Below are 18,745 nucleotides of genomic sequence, written 5' to 3' on the forward strand. Positions count from 1 at the left end.
AATTGGATGAAACATAATTACAGAAAAGGTGTAAAAAAAACACATACAACAGCATATTGCCCCGCTCGACCGTGCATATTACATTTCAGAAATCATTAAGCAAGTACAAGCTGAGAAGGCCCATAGTCAGCTAGACGCAATGTACGATATTATAAGTTTCTGAAAGTTTGTAGACAACAAGGAACATATTTAAAAGCTCTTTTACATCAGTCGATTTTTGCTAACAAGCTCTCCTAGGAGCACTCCTTCGGCCAATAATTAACCAGTCTAAAAGAGCCAGATTTCAGCTGCCAAGGGGCAAATGCCTGCTTATGGGTCTATTTGATATTTTGTGGGACTGGTAAAGTCATTGTTATTGGCTGCACATCTCTCTATCTAAACAGGGGATGTGCGTAGCAATGTATAAAAATGGCTGCATGAACAATATAGTGATCCTTTGTGCGCTCCCACCCCACAATCGTGCCTTTTAAAGGCATTGCAAGCGAGTGCTGATCTCGCTGATCGTTTGCATCTGTTCATGGCCTCATATGGGGTTATGTAAAAGGACCTTAAAGGAAATCTGTCTTTAGTTTTGTGCTGCCTTAAATGAGGGAAGGATCAACTAGTGATATAAATGCTGAACAGATCGGTGTATTACGTACATCAATCTGTTTAGCCGTTCTTCTAATATGCAGGTGAATAGGATTTTTGCCACACCCATTCCCCTGCCCTCCAGCTGCTGTTTGACAGTTAAGTGCCTATACACAGCATGGATAGATAACTGCAAAGCAGCAGGTGGGTGGAGTTTGCTGGTGCTCATACCTTTTGGGTTTGTCCAGGTCTCCTGAAGGTAAGCTGATTTGCCTTCTGCTGAAACACCGCAGCGATCAGCTGTAATTTTCAGGGTAACTGGACACCAATTATTTCCTTTTTAGTGGTGTCCCCATAGGCAAAGAAAAACATTATATGGTGCTTATTAAAATCCACCTATTCTACCTCGAGAGCCAAGCTTCAGATCTGTTGGATGTGAGCTAAGCCTATGGCTATTAATCTTTTGTTAACTGTGAATTATACAATTTTAGCTCAAATTAGAAGTTTCGGCAATACGATTTCATCGTTTGTACCACTGGGACACCATACCCTGGAGCCATTGATTGTGGAAGATAGACGTAACGCATAGACAGCCCAGGTCCACCAGAGAGGGTACACTCATTATGGCCGCTCTTCTCTCGATCTTCCAAAAACCCAAATAAGCTATTAAAATTGAGTTATTTGAAGAAGACAACCGCTTCTAACAGTGGTTTATAGCACATTTTTGTAATACCTGGACTACAGGGGTTGTTGCAGACATTAAATACAGATGGTCTAGTCTGTATCTTGTAGTGTTCTTTATTCTTTTGTTGATTTAGTGTTTTTCATTTGTACTTCTGTTTCCATCTAACCGCAAATACGAGTAATGATCCATAATACAGATGTCACACGAATGTAAAGCTTGCAAGTAACGCTTGTCCTTGCTTTCTTTTCTTGATGACCGATTTGCCAGATTACAAAAAACACTCTCTTTTATGTTTTTTTTTTCTTCTCTTCCATGCAGCTCTGGTTCAGGTATTTGGTCCAGTGAAGGATGTATTCGTGTCGAAGGAAACTTGAATTACAGTGTTTGTCGCTGCAATCATCTCACTAACTTTGCCATTCTAATGCAGGTTGTTCCGGTCAAGGTAAGAACACATTTGTGATTATTTCCAAATTGTATACTATTTTCTACAAAAATAACAATTCTTCGGACGTTAATGGGGGCTGAATGGCTGCTTCCCTTAAAGCTGCCGTTTTCTTATGTATTGGGTTTCCTCTTAAATACTACTGTCTGATTTCTTAGAGATTGGTAGCAATTACAGTACTTGGCTACACTTATATTTGAGTGCTGGCTGCTAGAGCTACAAGGTCAACTATCAGAAATAGGCATTATATTCAGTTTTTACAAATCACAAAAAGATCTATCAATCATCTTGATTGGGACTATTAAAAAAACATATTAGCAGCTTTTTTGTGATCTAAAGTAAGAACAGTCCATAATAGGTCTTCTTATCCTGAATCAGGAGGTATTATTTTTATTTCAGTCCATGTTTCCAGCACTGAGATATAAGCTTTGGAAGTTTTATGCAAAATTAGGACATAAAGCTCACGGGGTGTTACTCTGGATTGCAAAAGCCCAGCACAGAGCATGCATTTACATACAAGCAGAGAGGCATTGGTGAGGAAAAAAGGGTCTTAACTTTTCTGGGCTTTTGCAGCCTAGAGAGGGAACCCCCTGGGCTTGATTTCCTAACTTGCATAAAATACCTAAAGCTTATATCTCAGCACTGGAGCAATGGAGTGAAATAATAGTTATAACTGCTGATTTGAGGTTAGAATCCCTATAGACCACTGCCTTTACTTTAAAAAGACATTTACAGGAAGATTTAGTGGAAGAAAGGTCTTAAAAAAGACATAAGCTCATGCTTGAGTTGTGCTCATCTCAAGTGTTTAAGTGCATGGAAAATTAACATGGAGCTCTAATGGAGCCACGTCCCAGAGGAAAGAGAGATCGTCACACTGGGGGCCAGCAGGTTTGCCCCCAGTGCTCAGGAATAGACAAGCGCTGTGTGCGGGAGCCAGGCGGTGGTTCAAAAAAAGGACCACTGCCATGTTTTTGTAGCGCTGGATAAAAATGAGGAAACTTGCCGAAAATTCGGCAAAGATCGGCATTTGAATCCTGCTGCCTGGAGAAGGTGGATGCAGCATAAAGATGCCTGTTTAAATATTCTTCCTTACTCACTCCAGCAGGCTGCATGCTAGATTTACAGATAGGCTAGTCGGCCGCCCAGTCACTCCCCCGACTGTTGATTCGGCGCATACCTTAAATCCCTGCCCCACTCCCAGTGCCATGACGACGAGTTGTCGGCCATTGCAGGAGTGAGGCCAGGTAAGTTCCTGTTCATCTTATGTGTACAGTCACCTTTACACTTTGTTCTAGAGAACCTTACAAATTCTTTTTGCAGAGTTAAGTAAAATAACTGCGTGTGTGAAAATAACTATAAAAATCTAGGAAAAAAACAAAACCTCTACATTTGTCCTTGTATAAATGGAATGTACTCTGGTAAAGTTTGTTTTATATAGAGGGGTAGTTAATACTATATTGCATCATGAAATAATGCTAATACTATAAAAGAACCACAAGAGTCACTAACACCTGTTGACAACTCTTGTTATTTCCGAGCGAATCACAGGATGCTTTTTTTTTCTTTTTTTTTTTTTTTTAATATTGTATCATTGCTTTTGTTGCTATAAAAATTCTTGAAAATGCACTGCTAAATATGGATATATATCTTTTTAATATTAGTGTTTGACCTGTGTTTTCAGGTCAAACACGGGTAAAGAAATCTTAAGTGACAAACCAATAAAAACATTATGGCACAGTTGGGAATATGGAAAGAATGGGTGACTCACGTCAGTACTATTTTTGGATTTAAAAAATTTGCAGATAGTGGGTGTTGAAAATGTTGACTTAAAGAATTTTACCGAATGCTCAGGATTTCAAATGTTACGACATCTTCCACACGGACTATCCTGGCTCAGGAGTGAGATTCACTTATGTCCATAATTAAAAATTGAAGTCACAGAATAAAAAGTTCTTCTCTCGTGAAGTTTATAAGTGATTTCAGATAAAATGACTCTTCTACAGATATAATCCAGAAACTGTTGGCAAAAGTCCACCGAGGTTAGGAGAGCTGAAGGGAAAAATTATTATGCAGAGCTATAGGAAAAAGAAAATTTTTTGAACTTTTTGTCATATTAGTTTTCTTTCAAGTTTTATTTAGTTGGAGACGCAATGTTTCAGGCTTCATCACAGCAATTTCCGTTCCTAATTTGTCACAGTACAAAGTTGCAGTCAGTACAAAGCGGAGGCCATCCAAAAGTTAACTCTGGTCAAAAGAAGGAAGCTATTTGTAAAGTTTATACTGAACAGTCCTCTCCAGTCCTTAGTAAATTCCTCATTGATACAAAATATTTCACAAAGATCAAAGTGGTTCTGGACTAAAAATAGTAGTAAGACGCTAAATTAAACATATGTAATGCTGAAAACAGAGGTTAAGGTATGTCAGTAGGTTTATGCCACCTTATTATGCCTTCACTATTATAACTAGTGAAGAGAAGCTGAGCAGAATTATATATTGCTTAAATTGTTCTGTGTAGCTGATTCTGAGATATCCTCCCAAATAACATGGACTATGAGTGCAGCACACTAGTCCTCTCCAATATGTGTGTCCTTGATATTCATGAGCACCAGCACATATCTGTCCATAAGCCAATGATTAGAAGGTGTCTGCCTATACTGTGTATATAGACTGTGTATCAGCAGTCGGAGGGTGGAGGAAGTATCAGGAGGATGGCTGAACTGAGTGATGTAAGTAATATGTGACCTTAGAAGAGGTCATTCCACAGGGAGCTGCTACTGTCTTATACTGGTGCTATCTATCTACTGGTGTTGCTGTAATTATGTGCAGACCACTTTACAGCAGCCTTCTCACCACAGACAAGACATGAAGTCTTAGCTTAGTATTAGACCTTGGGGTGAGAATAAAAACTGCAAGATTTCAGGATTCTTTTATAATATAGACAGAAATATCGAAAATTAGAAAAAATATCACCAGAAATTAAAAGATTTAAGCTTTTTATTTTATTTTTTCAGTTTTATTTTTTATTTTATTTTTGGAAAAATGGAATAGCAGAGAACAAAATCAACTTTGCTATAAGTTTCTTGTCTGGAATTCTTTTTTCTTTTCTTCGCGTAATCTTCACATATGATCTTTTGTAAAGCTTTTTCGTCTTTTATTTTCAAGCTTTCTCAAGCAGTCTAATGAGAGATGAACTTTCCTTTCAGTTGGGCAAAATTTTAAGTGGCTGGGTCCTCACATCTACCTACTGCCAGTTTTTGGAAGAAGGTCACCATCTTAAATACGTTTTCTTGACCCCGCACAAAAAGATTGACAGGTTTCCATGGAGATGCCAGTCATTTACCTCGGTGTTCCTCCAGTATTACAAATGTGTTCCGTCGAGATATGTTAAGGGTATAATGTCGGAATGTTCTCTGTGAAATTCAGATGTCTCGTTATCGAACACAACTTCCCAATAGTTCTATACTGGGAAGCTTGTTCGGGGCCACAGAAGAGCAGGATATGGATCAGGTCTTTTGATCATCTCGTATTATATATGTTGTGCATCTTTCTCATAGGTAAGATTCGGAAAAGGTCACGATGATTGGCTTCAGTAGACTTATTGCTGGAGGTCTCATTTGTGTCAAGATACAGCTACTTTTTAGGGCAGAAGTTTGAACAACAGGAATAAAAATAGACATATTAAAATATCACCACACTGTGGGAACTGGCATATAATCATTTCAATCTCACAACCCGGCGTACAGTCTAAATATAAGGTAGCTATAAAGACAGATCCTGATGGGAAAAAGAAGCTGGTGGTAGACCTGTAAAAACAATAGGGAGTTGGAGAATGTAATTTTCCATGTGGCGCGTCTTAGGCTTTCACATGATGAACATTTACCCGCGCTCTTGATTTATTGGCTAATATCTAGCGTAACTGATCGCCTCCTTTCGGTATAAGCGCTATAGTGTTCTTATAACACTAGCAACAATTAAATTGACAAATTCCCCCATATAAATCCAATATACAGTGCACAATTCCAAGAAGCCATTAGGAAAGTTTTTCTAATTAGCATTACCTTCCCCACCATTATGACTAGTATATTTTACTGTCAGAGAGACTGGTGTTCCGTGCAGCAAGAAACAAATTACGCAAATAAAAGTCTAAAAATTGTCTCCAAATATCCAGACCTAAATTTGTATTGGTTCCAAATTGATTAGATTATCTTTTTTTTTTTTTTTTTTTTTTTATCGCTGAACTGTAATTTCCCAGATTTATTACATTTCATTAAGCATGTCCCATGCATGTCTAATCATTTGTAAAACGGAAAACGATAATCTTAGAAATATATGAAGACATCACTGTAGAATATTTTTGGATGAAACATCTTTTTTTTTTCCTTATGAGAAAGTAAAACGTTAAAGAGGTAGTTAACCGTTTTTTTTTTCTTTCAAATCAACTGGTGCCAGAAAGTGCCAGAGATTTGTAAATTATAGACCCACATAGGACGCGGTTGGCACTACAGCAGGTGAAGCATATGAGGCCACTAGTGTTGAGCTGATTTGTCAAAATGTTCGAGTTTGGCAACTGGAACTCTCGGCATTTGATTACCAGTGGCTGCAAAAATTGGATGTCGCCCCAGGGCTTCCAGGAAAACATAGATATGACCATAGGTTGTATCCATGTTTTTCTAGCTGCCCTAGGGCAGCATCCAATGTCTGCAGCCACCGGTAATCAAATGCCTAACGTTCCAGTTGCCAAACTCAAACATTTTGACAGATCAGCTCAACACTAGAGTCCACTAATGCAGATCCCTTACTCGTAACAAAGGTAGATGCTGGTGGTGCCAGCTCATATAAAGCATATGTAATCTGATGTCCAAAAAACAAAGAAAAAGTTGCACTCACCAATAGAGGCATCTAGTCAAGTCTTTATGTAATTGAACACAGCAACAGTTGCCTGGTGGTCTTTTATGGGCAGATGCCAAAGGAAGAAGTGACAGCCTGTTTCACACATCTGGCGCTTCTACGGCTCATAGAAGCTCCAGGTGCGCGAAACAGACTGCCACTACTTTTTTTGGCATCTGCCCCTGAAAGTACGCACCATGCAACTGTTGCTGTGTTCAATTAAATAATGACTTAACTAGATTTATAATTTACTTCTATTAAAAAAAAAATCTCTATTCTTCCAGTACTTATCAGCTGCTGGATATCCTGCAGTAAATGCTGTATTCTTTCCAGTCTGGAGAGCAAGAGTGTCTTTCTATGGGGATTTGCTACTGCTCTGGACAGTTCCTGACATGGACAGAGGTGGCAGCAGAGAGCTTTTTTAGTGAAATAAATTACAAATTTTTGGCACTTTCTGGCACCAGTTTATTTGAATGAATTTTTTTTTGTGAACTACCCCTTTAAAAAAAAATTACACATTTTGAAATAATCCAAAATGATCTTTTTGTGTTTTTTTCTTTTATTGATGAGATAATATGCATAAGTAGCATTGCTAACTCAATCCAGGCTTTACTCCATGGCAGATTGTGTAGCATTGGGAATACGATTCGAAAGCCTCTGGCTGCTATTCCCATAGTTGGCAGACTTTATTTTAATCATAGGGATTATGAAGTTATTACCCTATGAATTCACCTGCATGTTTAATGATGAGTTATTTGGGGAAGTTCCTTCAGGACTGTCTACTTTCAGATCTCCATAAAGTTCATATACTCCTGCCAAAGTCAACAGCGTTGTCTCTCTCATGAAGGGCTATGCATGGCTAAAAGCAGAAGTCTCCGATTAATGCAAATATAACGCAAATATGAACCGCATTTGTCATGTTCTGAGGAATACACAAAACAGTATGAGAAAAATGTCAGAATTTCAGAGTTTGAATTGATGGTTCATATTTTTTTTTTAGGCTTTTGTTTTATACTTTAGATAAAATCTTTTTACCGGTCATAGAGGAGTCTTTTATAATAGAAGAGTTAGCTTTGGTTAAGAAAAATAAACTGAAACGGGGAAAACATACAAATTCCCCTGTTTTTCTTCCTTTGCAGTTTGATGAAATAAGCCAGTTGACACGAAGTAAAAGCGGCTTCCATCACTCAATTTTTTGAGCGGAAAGCTGCGGTGAGCGAAGGCGCCCGTGGCCTCCCATAGAAAAACAGTGTCACACTGAGGCAGATGGGATTCTAAGGCAGAGAGTTCCGTCTGGGAATTCCGTCGCTTATGCTCCATGTGAACTGGCCCTAAAGCAGTAAAAGCAGAGTAACCAGAAACCCAGCACTACAAACTTGTGGGCCTGCACAGTGAAAGAGTGATGACAAGAATAGCCATTAAGAATACAATAGAAGAAATTAGTTGCAGCACTCACCTGATGCTTCTCTTCTTACTTTATTGGAGAGTCACAGGGTAACATGCAAGGGTGAGGACGACTAAAACTCCATGTAGCACCCCAGGGGGGCGGCCATTGCGAGGATATTGCACTTCCTCTGTGCCGTGAGAGGTCTCAGATATGGTAACAGTTCCCATCAGCAAATGTTGTTTTACTGGATTAAAGTCTCTGAACATTGTTGGAGCACTTAAAGGGGCAATCCCATAAAAAAAAAATGCACAAAAAGCATATGGGGGCACTCACCTATCCCTCAACAATCGTTTGACACCTTCCTGCTGGTCTACACTGGTCCTAGCCCTGCATTCAAACCTTTACAAATGATGCTAGCATCCCTAGAACAGTGAGCTGGTTATTGTGGTGATATCAGTTCTGCATGATCGTGTTGGCTTAGCCCATTCTTTTTTATGGCAGAAAGCAATACGGAAAGCAGTGAACATGTAAAGTGAAAACTCTCCAAAAGACTAAACATTTGGGGAGACCATCCATCCCCTTTTCATAGATTTCATAGATTTTCCATTCACTAAACTGTATGCACAGTGGCCTTTATCTTTAAGAAGAACACCCCGTAGCATGTCAATTTCTTTTTTTTTTTTTTTATTTAAGGGAAACTATCAACAGGTTAGACTAATCTAACCTGCTGATAGCCCTGTAAAGGAGAAGTCCAGCAAAATGTTTTTTTAAAGTATTGTATTTCCCCCAAAATATACACTAATTATGGGAAATGCTTAAAAAGTGCTTTTTCCCCTGCACTGCTCAGTGTCCCTCCAGTGCCCTGTGTCCCTCAGTGTCCCTCCATCATCCACTCCAGCAGCCACAGCCTGCACAGCTCTGGGAGTAGGGTCATGACATCACCATGTTATCCAGGAAGTGACATCACCGTGTTATCCAGGAAGTGACATCACCATGTTATCCAGGAAGTGACATCACCATGTTATCCAGGAAGTGACATCACCATTTTATCCAAGAAGTGACATCACCATGTTATCCAGGAAGTGACATCATCATGTTATCCAGGAAGTGACATCACCATGTTATCCAGGAAGTGACATCATCATGTTATCCAGGAAGTGACATCACCATGTTCCAGGAAGTGAAGCCTTGATGCAGTAGTAAGTGCAGGGAAAAAAAGTGCTTTATAAGCATTTCCCATAATAAGTGTATATTGGGGATTTGTATGTGTCTTACCTTCCTCCTTGGTGACCTTTTCTGTCCTTTCTCGGTGGAATGGGGACCCCTGGCCATGGATTTAACTAGTAACTGCACAGTAGCGGTGCCGAGGAGGAGGGTAAGACACATACCTTACTCCTCAGCACTCTGTATGTATTAAAGGGCTATCAGCAGGTTAGATTAGTTTAACCTGCTGATAGTTCCCCTCTAAACACTCTTCATTTAATTTTTCAAAGATGTTGTTTACAGGAAACAGTTAACAGTAGATAAGAGGTCAACACCAGTAAACAAAATCATTACACCATGTCTAACGCTGCAACAACACAAGCAAGTGTCAATTCTGCAACAGTCAGGTCATAGTGATCCGCCTGTACACATAACACATATAGACAAAGGAAGGGGGGAGGGGGAGGTAGCATGTCAATTTTCAATGCAATTCTGACTGATCTTCTGTAGACCCTGACTGTGCTGACAGCGATTAGAATGTATATATTTATATATATAATAAATGCAAAAGTGTCAAATAGTAATACCGGTATGAAGACCACAAATAAACATGTCAGCCATTATCCGGATATTCGCATAAGCTGTTATGTACACATAGGGATTCTCTTATAATGGTTTGGATCTCACGTGGGATATTTACTGAGTAAGAGACATTACAGATGTGCAAATATTTCCCCAGTGAACATCCCAGAACTTCCAGCAGGAACCAAATGTATATATAGAAATGAGAAATCTTGCAGGGGGACCAAGGAAACTTCTATGAACTAATTGTGTGATCACCCATGAGTATTTCCTTCTGAAGAAGAATTCTCTTTTCTCCTTTTAAGACGTTTGCCTTGTACATTTGCCTTCTCCCATGAGGCAGTGCACTTGTTGACTAGCAGCTCATTTAGAATTACATTTCTTTGACATTATAATTTTTAAATGTGAGCCGGATGCTGAGTAAAGAAAACCTGTAGTAGTGATAGAATTCAGAGCAAATAATACAGCATTTCTATCAAATAGACGGCAATTCCATGAAAGTCGGAAAGGGAAGAAGGGAAGTCGTTTTAAGTCAACACTAGAGATGAGCAAAGCGATTCAAGATTCGCTGCAAATCGCGCTGGCAATTCACCTCATTCTGCAGCACGAATTTCCGCCAATTCTTCAAGGAAATGCGCAAAAAAACTAAATGGTGGCCGCACATACCGTCTGGAGCGTCATTGAGTGGGAGAAAGGGAATAACCATAATCCCTAGCGACTGTCCAGTCAGCTGCAGGCCCCTCTGTGATGTCAGCACCTCCCCCTCAACCTTTATATAAGGCAGTGCAGTAACGGAGGCGGCCAGTCGGCTGTGTATGGAGGACAGAGTAGGATGGCAGCCGGCAGTTTCAACAGAGCAGGGAGAGACTAACAGCGATATAGGGACAGAGAGGAGAGGAATGGCGGAAATGCACTAGACTTGAACCAGCCCTCCATCCCTGCTCCTCGCCCTCTTCATCATTAGGAATGCCCCAGGCAGGTATTCTCCTATTCCTCACCTGTAAGAACACTGCACATGTGTTGGATCGTCAAGGCACCTGTGCAGTGTTCACACAAGTGATGAATAGAAAAAAATCTGCCCAGGGGCATTCCTAATGGTGAAGAGCGTTGGGAGGAGGGACGGAGAGGCGGTGCAAGCCCGTGCACACTCTATTATAATCATTATAAGCAGTCGTCTATATAACTAGATGGCCGCCTTTGCCCAATATGTTCCCAAAGTGAAAACATAGCCTTTCACTGTAGAACCCCTCACAGGTCAGAACATGGGACACCATTGAAATGACGGCCGTTTTTGTTGGACAGATGTAATTTAACAGCAAATAAGGACCCTTATTGTATAATAACGGCCGTTATTTTATAATAACCGATGTTGTTTGTATAATGACAGCTGTTATTATAAAACAGCGTCCATTATTAACTGTTAAATGATGGCTGTCCAGTAATAGTGACAGTTATTTCAACTGTGTGTGAACATAACCTTATGCTGTAATATACAGTATATAAAGCTCTGCTTCTTTTTCTATTGCTGTTGAGGTTCCTCTGGGATCCATATTGGGTCATCTTCTTTTTTCTCTAAAAAGCCTCTATTGAATGAAATTATAAGATTTGGCTTTTAGTAGCATCTCTACCATTGGTAACATATACAGTTGTTATATACATCTTCTAGTGACTGGTGAGCACAAAGCAGGCAATACTACTTTGTGAGAAACCCAATGGTGGTCTGAACAAAGGGGGGCAATTATTACATTAATGGGGGTACATAGAGGGAATTATTACTTGTGAGGGTGTTATTCCATGGTGGGCCTCAAAAGGGGGAAACTTTGAGGCGGCACAATATTTTTGTACATACTGGCCATTGTCTTAGCATCTAGCTCTGAAACCACATTTACAATCAGACTACCCCCATTCAATGGCAAATGATTCAAGATCATACCCTCCCCCTTCCCTATTATCACTGTTAAAACGAATCTGTCACCCCTAGTAACCCACACAAAGCTTCTGGTAGCTGAATGTTTTACATGGTTACATAGTTAATAAGGTTTAAAAAAGATAAGAGTCCATTAAGTTCAACCTATAACCCTACTGTGTTGATCTAGAGGAAGACAAAAATTCTCACAAGGCAGATGCCAATTGCCCCATCTTAGGGAGAAAAATTCCTTCCGACTCCAATATTGAATCAGAATAATCCCCGAATCAACGTCCTATTACATAAAATTTTGTGTCTATAACTTGTAATATTATATTTATTAAGAAAAGCATCCATACCTCCCTTGTTCCACAGTATCACTGCTCGTACAGTAAAGAATCTGCGTCTGTGCTGATGGTGAAATCTTCTTTCCTCTAGGCATACAGGATGCCCCCTTGTCTTGGTTACAGACCTAGGAGTAAAAAGACCACTTCAAAGATCTCTGTACTGTCCATTCATCTATTTGTCCATTGTGATCAGATCGCACCTAAGACGTCTTTTTTCTAGAGTAAATAACTCCAATCGTGATAACCTGTTTTGGTACTATAACCCACCTATTCCCTTAATGACCTTGGTTGCCCTCCTCTGCACCCGCTCCAGTTCAGCCGTGTCCTTCTTATATACAGGTTCCCTGTGCTGTACACAGTATTCCATGTGTGGTCTGACCAGTGATTTTTGTCTAATATGCAAAAGAACACTGCAGAGACACCACCACGTGTCTCAACGTCAGTTAACTAGCCAGACTTTCCTCCGGGAAGGAACAACAAAGCCGAGGAATGTCTTCAATCAAGGAAACCACCCAAGCAAGGTATCCATCTACAGACAGCTCTTTCGGGGTATTTGCCCCTCGTCAGTGTGGAGTAGGATTCTGGCTAGTGGGAGCAATGCCTAGATGGTGTCTCTGCTGTGTTTTGGTTGATCTTCCTGAGGTCAACCAGCTTCCATTTGCATGCACTTACTAGGCATTGCTCCCACTAGCCAAAATCCTACTCCACACTTATGAGGGGCAAATATCCTGAAACAGCTGTCAGTGGATGGATACCTTGCTACCTTAGGTGGTTTCCTTGATTGGAGACATTCCTTGGCTTGGTTGTTCCTTCCCGGAGGAAAGTCTGGCTAGTTAACTGACGTTGAGACACGTGATGGTGTCTCTGCAGTGTTTTTGTTGATCTCCCTGAGGTCAACCAGAATCCTTTTGCAGTAATTTTTTTGTTTGTCTGACATCAAAACTTTTTCAAAATGGCTGGAACACTTTAATATGTTAGTATGAATTAAAAGTAATAGAAATATAATGCCATAGGACACCATTCCTTTTACAGATATCAGTCAGCTTCCCATTTCCCGCCTGTAAGGATGAGATCTGAGTAGATATTATAGCCCCATCAGTATTGCATTCTGCTCTATCTATTTTGTAACAATAAAACCCATAAAAATGATTATAATTATTCCAAATTATTGTTGGATACAATCTTGCAAAATGGGAAAAAAGGAAATGACATCTATTTCTACAACATTGTGCCTGTACGTATTTTAAAGATTGGAGCAGTGGGGGGTGTCTATTCCCAAAGTTGTGAAAATATCGAGATAATAACTTTAGAGAGGGTGACGATTTTTAACAAAGGAGCTCGGATGGTGCCATGGTGGAAAATCTATTCAGAGATATCTCTTTACTTTGGATGGAGTATAATAGAAATAGCAATTGTCTTTAATTTTCTCACTTCTAAAAACCTTCACTATACACATCCTGCTATTTGCGTATTCATTGTCAAATATATGTTAATAATCCTCCTAAAGGGGTTATTCGGGTAAAGAAACAATCCCCCTTCCTAATACCACCCTAATATACATGTATAACCTATCTTGCACCATTTCCAGTTTTTTTCTCATTCTTATCCGCTCTGGATGTCTAAAATCCTCTACTCTGCGTCCACTCTGACCATGCTCAGCTCCCTCTTCCCCCTCCCTTTGTAGTCACATCTGCAGCATCTCCATGCACCTGTGCTTCTTCCAAAGACTTACATGTGTCCCTGAGCCAAGGTTTCTGTAATATGAAAAGTTATAGTTCTATCTCTGTTTTTGTCATTTAAAAAACTTTTGGCATATTGCATGTCAAAATTTCTGGTCAAAATCTCAGTTCTGTGACTTCTTCAAATTGCTAAAGCATGCAGCTTATAATAGAGCCATCCTCTGCAACCAATGGTGATTAGTTAAGGAGTGAAGCATACAGTTGCACAATTCATCCAGCTATATCTATAATCAGAAGTGGTCCTTTTCCTTTTTTTTTTTTTTACTTTTAACTTTATTGAATGGCAGTGGGGGGAATGGGAACATAGAGGGCAGTGTGTCGCACTGTAAGGTAAGGGGGCTTAGTGTATGGCAGAGGAGGACGTAGGGGGGGCAGTGGCGGGATATAGAGGCAGTGTGTGGCAAAAGAGGACAGGGCAGTATGTGGCAGTAGGGGGACATAGAGGCAGTGTGGGGCAAAGGAATATTGGGGGCAGTATGTGGCAGTAGGGGGACATAGAGGCAGTGTGTGGCAAAGAAGGACAGGGGACAGTATGTGGCAGTGGGGGGACAAAGAGGCAATGTGTGGCAGCAGCGAGGCATGAGGCAGTAAGTGGCAGTGGAGGGGACTTGAGGACAGTTTGTGGCTGGGGGGGCATGTGGAAAGTGTGGCAGTAAGCCACATGGAGTTCAGTATGTGTAAGTGTGGACCACGATAGGCAGTGTGTGGCACTGGGTTGGACACGGCGGGGGGGTGAAGTGAGTGGCAGTGGAAGGACATTAGGGACATAGGGGAAGTGTTTTGCACTGCGGGAGACATGGGGGGCAGTAAGAGGACAAGAGGCATTGTGGGGGCATTGTGTGGCACTGTGGGGACATGGGAGGGAGAAAGAGGCAGTTATAGGACATGGGGCACATAGGGGGCAGTGGGTGGCACTGTGGGAGACATGGGGGGGCAGTGAGAGGCAGTGGGTGGACATGAGGGACAAAGGGGGCAGTGTTTTGCACTATGGGAGACTTGGGGGCAGTGAGTGGCAGTGAAAGGACATGGGGCACATAGGGGGCAGTGGGTGGCACTGTGGGAGACATGGGGGGGGCAGTGAGAGGCAGTGGGTGGACATGAGGGACAAAGGGGGCAGTGTTTTGCACTATGGGAGACTTGGGGGCAGTGAGTGGCAGTGAAAGGACATGAGGCATATAGGGGGCAGTATGTGGCACTGTGGGAGACATGGGGAGCAGTGAGTGGCAGTGGAAGGACATGAGAGACATAGGGGACAGTGTGTGTGGCACTGTGGGGGGACAGCGTGACAGTGGAGGACATGCAGTCAGTATGTGGCAGTGGGGACAGCATGAAACAGCATTCTGCAGTATTTCAAGCTTCTCCCTACCCAGGAGCACACCGACTAACGACTGCTTCCCTCATAAGGCTGAATGAAGAGTTCATTAGTTGTTTCACTTATCAGAGTTGTTGAGTTGTTAGTTAAATTGTGAGCAGCATCTATTATGTGTACATGTGTAGTGACCCTGTACAGGACCCTAAGCCTCATTGCACCTAAGTAAGGTAACTCCCCCAGGTTCACACAAGTGGGATGAGGTATCCACTGCAGTTAGTGTTTTTCCCACTAGGTGTCACTACTGTGTTTGTTTGTAACCTTTTTGTATGCACAGCTGACGCTTTCATGGGTTAACTATTAAATGTCACATGTTGCCTTTTGTCCACTTACAGGTGCAGGTGCTTTCCCTCCTTTTCTCGCCCTATCTGCTCCTTCTTCTCTCTGCACACACAGACCACCAATCACAGGCAGGGTTAGACAAACCCCTGTAGTTAGGACTTAGTTCCCAGTGGGGGGACTTAAGGAGTGTTTAGTTGGTATTCTCAAGGAGCACCACAGACAAGTCCCTGCAGAAACCTAGCCAGGGCCTGGCTTTTGCCAGGTCCTCTAACAGGGATACAAAAAGACAAGCCAGTTCTTCTGATGAGCACTAGAACTGATATGCAGTGCTAGAACTCCACAAGAGGGAGAGAAGCCATACAGGGATCACCTTGTCCATGCCAGGAACCTCTGTAAAAAGTGCTGGTTAGTTACCTTAGGAACTGACCCTTAGTGGAACAAAGGTAGGAAAGTATATGTATTCCACTGCACAGCTCATGACAACTGGGAAGTCTCAGGAGTCTGCTTAGCCCACATAACAAGGCCTGGGGCTTGTGTTACCCAAATAGGCTAGGTCAGACTAGAAGTCCTCCGTGAGTATGAGTATTCTCTACCTCTTCTTATTCACACCTCTACTGTTCTGGCAGAGTACACTTCTACTTTGGACAAGGCCCCTCTCCTCTAATCTCTCTCTCTATTGCAAATCACTTCCTTTCACAAACCACCTTAAAGCGTAACTGTCATATTTTTTTTATTGCAGAAATCAGTAGTATAAGCGATTTTAAGAAACTCTGTAATAGGTTTTATCAGCCAAAAAAAGCCTCCTTCTGTACTCAAGAAGCACTGTACTCAAGAATCTCCCAGCCCCCCCCCCCCCTGACTTCTTATCTGTGCATTATCAGGCATACACGTCTTCATTACAGAGAAGCCAGTGAAGACGGGCTCTACTCTCTCCATTCTATCCTTATGGAAGGGGGAGGGGCCGAGGGAGACGAGGGAGCAGGTGACATGAAGGTCAGCTGTTTGTAGACTCTCTGGGCACCTAAACTGCAGGATTCTGGGGTCAGAAAGGTCAGTGCTTATCTATGAACTTACTGAGAGAAGATTGCAGGGTTTTGTGCTTTGCAAGACTGCTCTGTGCTCAGTCACTCCTAACAGCCCCTCCCCTCTCCATAGCCACATAATGGACACAGAAATCCTGCTTCTTCTGCAGTGAGGGGGGAGGCTGGGAGATTGCTTTTTCAGTCCAGAAGGAAATTTTTTTGGTTTATAAAACCTATTACAGAGTTTCTTAAAATCGCTTGAACTGTTGATATTTAATGATAAAAATGATCCTGAAATGACAGTTACGCTTTAATTCTACCTCAGCTACAAGCACCTGACCCTCTCCCACGATTTTATACTTGTGGTATTGTACTGGACTGTATTCCTACTAAAAGTACGTTCCTTGTATTGCACTACATTCTGTTCTGTTTTTCTCTGGACTCTCGTCTATCCTTACACATCCGCACCTACACACACCTGTACAGTACACTTGGGTTAAATCTTTTGGAGGTGTTGGTGAGGTGTTCCCTGCCTGGGGTGGGTCTTATACCACTCAAGGCTACCATGACAAGTGCCCAAGTGACTCTAGACTCACTCAGCTACCATACTAGCTGACCCTCTTGGGAGACCACCACCAGAACTCCCCTGCGCCTCACCTCATTTAAAATTTGTTGATTTGTAAAACTAACAAACTATTTATTTGGAGTACCTCTTTAATAGCACAAAAATACTAATTTTCTAATATAAAAGACACAAAATAAAGTCATATGTATCAGGCTACAGTATGTTTACACACAGCAAAATCAAATAAAAATACAGCAGTAAAATAGGTGTAAAACAGTGATATTTTGAATCGAATAATATGCTACATTAGTATATTTTAGTATATTTTTTACAATGTGTGCAGAGACTGAAATTTTTCCATAGAATTTAAAACAGCACATTATTAGAATCAAAATACAGCCTTGTCTTACACCCATTATACTTTTTCGTACTTTGCTTTTATTTTACCGTGTGAACATAACCTCATAATAAAATTATTAAAAAAAAACAAACAAACCAAAAACATTTAAATTAATGAACAAGAAAACAAAAAAAAATTTAATTCACAAATCAGGGAAATTTTCTTGGTATAAAGTGGTTAAATTCTTGATAAAATATGCACCCAAAAAATGCAGTTTTTTTAATGCTTCAAGGCCGTATCATAAGCTGTCTGTCAGAGGTGTGAAAGTGTTTTGATGCAGCACATGATCATTTTATAAATTGCTTTTTATCCAGCGGATACTAGAATGAAGTTCAAGGTAGTATAAAATAATATATTTTCACTCGTGAGCTGTAAAAGCCAAGACTGTCTGAAATAATGTACTAAGGCTGGTGTCACGCTCTGATATATAGTATTTTGATGGAAGTCTGACAGTAGAGCCACTGTTTTTGAGATGTCCTTGTTGGTAGCAGTGCCTTAGGAGAATTGATTTTCTTACGCGTACTATCTGAATGTATATCCAGCGGTGGCAATGCTAAATGGATGGTTCATTGATGCAGGTGTGATTGGGAAGTGCCCCAAACTGTGCTCATAGTTAGGGAAAGTATGCCAAAGTAAATAATAACTAAAAAAAATTACATCGCCATCAGTTATTTATCATGATCCAGAGAAGCTCCTCAGACGCTTCCAATAAAAGTAATATACATCCAGGATCAGCCAAGAGCTCGCTCCCCAGACGCTGAGAAAAGTGTCAGCGTGCAATTTTTTTCCCCAACAACCATTGACATATTGTCCCAGATATAGTATGTAGTTTATGTACAGGACTTCAATCGAGGCTGTCAACTCTGTATTTATAGAGCATACTGTATATCCAGAGATGAAGATAGCAATGCATCAAAAAAACTTTAGAAATAAAAACATAGAAGATTGTCAGCAGAAAAAGACCACTGGGCCCATCTAGTTGGCCCTTTCAGTATTTCCCTTCTTATTATCTTAGGATAGATATATGTTTATCCCAGGCAGGTTTACATTCTGTTATTGTAGATTTACCAACCACCTCTGCTGGAAGTTTGTTCTAAGCATCTACTACTCTTTCAGTAAAGTAATATTTTCTCACGTTGCTTCTGATCTTTCCCCCAGTAACCTCTCACTGTGTCCTCTTGTTCTTGAGTTCAGTATTTTCTAAAAAAAAAACTTCCTTCCTGAACCTTATTTAGTACTTTATTTGACCCCTTCACGTCCACAACCTGTATACATACCTTTCTGGACTGTAGGGGTTTTAAATGGGTGCGGGACCAATTCCAATGTGATCTCGCACACCTCAGAGTGGCTGGCGCTTGA

At 40.9% G+C, this 18,745-nt stretch overlaps 1 protein-coding gene across 5 annotated transcripts in view; it reads left to right on the forward strand.

Moving 5' to 3' along the window:
• ADGRD1 (adhesion G protein-coupled receptor D1) overlaps nucleotides 1–18,745 on the forward strand; it is a 482,082-nt gene that overhangs the window by 213,758 nt on the left and 249,579 nt on the right. For all 5 annotated transcript variants that reach the window (XM_069961003.1, XM_069961004.1, XM_069961007.1 and 2 more), the window contains one exon: nucleotides 1,574–1,697. In XM_069961003.1, the coding sequence (XP_069817104.1) occupies nucleotides 1,574–1,697 (124 nt within the window). The remainder of the gene's footprint in view (nucleotides 1–1,573; nucleotides 1,698–18,745) is intronic.

The sequence above is a fragment of the Dendropsophus ebraccatus genome, chromosome 3 (genome assembly GCF_027789765.1).
Source record: "Dendropsophus ebraccatus isolate aDenEbr1 chromosome 3, aDenEbr1.pat, whole genome shotgun sequence".
NCBI classification, from domain to species: domain Eukaryota; kingdom Metazoa; phylum Chordata; class Amphibia; order Anura; family Hylidae; genus Dendropsophus; species Dendropsophus ebraccatus.